Raw genomic sequence first — 3,658 nt, forward strand, 5'->3', positions numbered from 1 at the left:
GTGTGTGCCTATGTGGCAGACTTGCAGAGCGTGGAACATGCTACAATAGTCGTGCATTAAAGTGCTCCGGTCTCAGGTCTAAGCACTTAAGCAGACCCATCCATGATTAACTTGGTTGTTGAACAAGTGCGGTTGAAAACTCTTAAATATGTGTTCGATTCTTTCAGGTGGCAGCGCCCCTATATGGAGGACCTAATAAGTGTTTGCCATGAATAGCAAGTGTGTGGGTCACTCGTCTAAGTCAGCCGATGAGAGTAGATGGCATCGCCAAGCGCATCACTACTTGACGTTTCAATGGGCCGATACTCCCCTTTCAAAAAAAAAAAGGCCCTTAAGCAGACATGCATGTTGGTATTTGTTAGCGCTGTTTTATTAATTTTTTTTTGTTTTATTTTTTTTAAAGAATTGAGGCCTTAACATATTTTTATTTCATAATAAAATAATTACAAAAAGTTGATCTAATAATGAAGATAAAAAATAAGAAACCACATGCGAATGAAAGCATAAGGACTATAAAGACAAAAGAACATAATAAAAAAAGTTCTCAAAATGTCCAATTAATCACTCATATTTTATGAGATATGTTCTTGGAGGAAGAAGTTTATGCATATGTTTGCCACAAGTACCCTCCAGGATGTGTACAAATTAGTTGTCTGCGACAGGGTGCAAGGTAAATCACCACTTTTTTGGCAGATATTAAAATCATATCTAATTTTAATAAATATTTTATAAGTTTGATATATCAAAATACTCTAGATTTATAAATCAATTGGAAATGTGCAAAAGTGGCTTTAAGGAAGGCTATTTAAAAGGGCAATGATTTTTTTTTTTTTGGAAAATTTAAGCTTGGCATGTATATTAAAATAAAAAAAAGTTACAAGTAATGCCAAAGTCTCCACAGAAAAAATAGAGAGACAAACAAAATAACTCAGAAATCAGCCAAAAAGACAAAAACAACACACGGAGGCCCTTATAGAACATGAGCCAGGACTCAGTCAACAAAGATAGTCATCATGAGAGATCAAAATACAATGCCCTGGTTGCCTGAAGACCATCCAAAGGTATAGTCACAAAAGCGAATATCATCGTCCCAGGCACCTCTGACCAAAACGAAGAGACTGAAGCAGACATTGAGCACCATAGAAGTAGCAGCAGTGTTACAGCAAATCCAACAGTTTTGCCCCATTTTCCACTTGATAACTTTAGCAAAAATATTTTCCTTAATCTTGAGTGAAATAGTGACAGAGTTGCTGGCGTTCGAACCAAAACGACTATCTTTTCTCTCCCGCCAGATATAATAAATGGTGCAACAGATAATCAAGTAATAAAACCTTTTCACAATAGAAGTAAATGAAGCTTGTTCAGTAATCCAATCCAACAACTTTAGGGCATTAGGGCATCTCCAACCGAACGCCAAACGAGCGTTTGGCGTCATTCCTTCGCTCCAGCAGAACGCCAAAAAATCCTCCATTTGCTTGCGGGTGAACAGTGCAACGCCAATATTGGCGTTGCATTGTTCACCCACGCCATTTTTCTCTGTCAACCGGAAAAATGCGGGAAAGGAGAAGGGTCGGTACCTTGGCGCAGAAGCAAAAAAATGGCGTTGGATTGGAGCAGCACCACGCCATTTTTGCTTTTTGCGGTATTTTGACGTGAAAAATAGAGTTCTCGGTTGGAGATGACCTTAGGCCTCAAATAGAAAAATTCAAGCCCAGGGATTAATCTCGAAATGATAGAAAATGAGAAGTTGCAGTCAAAAATAGATTATAGGAGCTGTCAGAACCAGTATGGCATAGGGGGCATTTAGAATCAATAAAAATATTTCGTCTACAATGAATATCAGCTGTTTTTAAACCATCATTAGGACACAGTCAAGCAAACACAGTAAACCTTGAGCCAAACCTTTATGCCAAATGAAATCAACCCATGGGCAAACCATAATATCCGTGTAAAACTTCTTGACAAAAACACCAAAGCAACCCTTATCCGCATTATCCCAGATCAAACAGTGATCAGTGTTACCATGGATGGAAACATAATTAATGGCATTTTAAAACAACATGGTCCAAATTATGGGGCAAATTCCACTCATCCCCCGTAATGTAATCACCAACCTTAGCATTTATGTTGCCACAAATATGGTGGTGTAACCAATCAACACCACTCCAGTGATCCCAAAAGAAAGCAATTGGGGCAGTAGAATTAATCTTAAATTTAAAGTGGTGCTTAGCAGCAGCCGCAGTTAAGCAAATGGATTTCCAAAAAGGCGTAATATACCCATTGATAGGACTCCAAGGTGAGATATACCTAAAGAGGAGCCATTTGGAAAGAGGGGATGTATTATTATACATCCTACTAATAACAGAGCAGTTGAATTCGAATTGAATAGCCTGTAGAGACACTATAGGAAAATCACTCATTACCGACAATCTGGACCGGTGGTTTGTTGGCGGTTTACAAACTGCTGGAAAAAACGGCATCGGAAACCTTTACCGACGGTTTTTTTTTTTTGCGGTTTCCTTCACCGACGGTTTACCGGCAGTTTATACCGTCGATTATGTTCCGGTAGTCTAAGTACCGTTGACCACAAACTTTTTTACCAGTGGTGTACCGGCCGTCGAACGGCTGATATAAAAATCAACATTATTATAATGTAGACCGCCGGTAAGAAAATCGGCGGCTTACCGACAATTCAAACTGAAGGAATTTCCGGCGGTTAGACCGGCGGTGTACCGCCGGTTAACCGTCGGACACCGTCGACAAACCGCCGGTAAATACTGGCAGTTGCAGTAGATTTCCGACGGCGTCAATTAGTAGTGCGGTATCGAAGTTTTCATAGGCCAAACCACCGATTGGTTGCCAAAAATCTTAAACACCAGCGGTTTGATCTGCTGGTTTTGCACCGGTAAGATTTAACGCCGGCAGTTTAACCGGTGGTGTCTGGACCGCCACTATTACCAATGACTATATTTAACATAACAGCCGATTCAACCACTGGTAAAAACCAGCGGTCACACCGCCGGGTAAACTGCCATTAATACCGGCGGCTGGAGAACCGGCAGTCTAGACCGTTGGTAATTGATGAATTTTCTATAGTGAGAGTACAAGCCCAGCCGCCGGTATTAATCGAAGGCATAAAATCCGCTATCTTCAACTTCTTAAAGGAGATAAGCAAACCCAAATATGAAATTTTACTGCTAACATTGAAAATAGATAAAGCAGAGCAAACAACAACATTGTTATTCTCATGATTAGGGAGAACAACAGAGCTTTTCTCAAGGTTAACAAATAACCTAGAGGCATTAGCAAATACAATGATTTTGAAATATCGGTACACACAAAATAATTAAAGTGTGTAATTATAATTATTTTATAATAAAGAGAACACCCTTTTAATTTATTGCAATTATTATATGTTGTAGTATAAATTTTGACTAAATATTTAATTTATAAAATAAATCAAATTGAGAAAAGTAAACTGAATGGTTATGTTATTATATACCCATTAAACTCTCTTATTATTTCACTTCAATTTTAAATATAGTATCATGTTTATTTATTTATTACAATTTGAGTGTATATTATATGCCAAATTGATAATAATTTAAATATTATTGTTTACAATGTAATATGAATATATATATATATATATATAATA

The 3,658-nt window shown here is 37.8% G+C and overlaps 1 protein-coding gene across 1 annotated transcript in view; it reads left to right on the top strand.

The window, feature by feature from the left end:
- The first annotated feature begins 1,551 nt into the window (after positions 1–1,551).
- The window catches only part of LOC114580089 (uncharacterized mitochondrial protein AtMg00810-like), a 7,411-nt gene continuing 5,304 nt past the window's right edge, over positions 1,552–3,658 (top strand). Inside the window, exon 1 of the mRNA XM_028696496.1 lies at positions 1,552–1,642. Within this exon, the coding sequence (XP_028552329.1) occupies positions 1,552–1,642 (91 nt within the window). The remainder of the gene's footprint in view (positions 1,643–3,658) is intronic.

Source organism: Dendrobium catenatum, unplaced genomic scaffold, assembly GCF_001605985.2.
Source record: "Dendrobium catenatum unplaced genomic scaffold, ASM160598v2 fragScaff_scaffold_750, whole genome shotgun sequence".
In the NCBI taxonomy this organism is placed as follows: Eukaryota; Viridiplantae; Streptophyta; class Magnoliopsida; order Asparagales; family Orchidaceae; genus Dendrobium; species Dendrobium catenatum.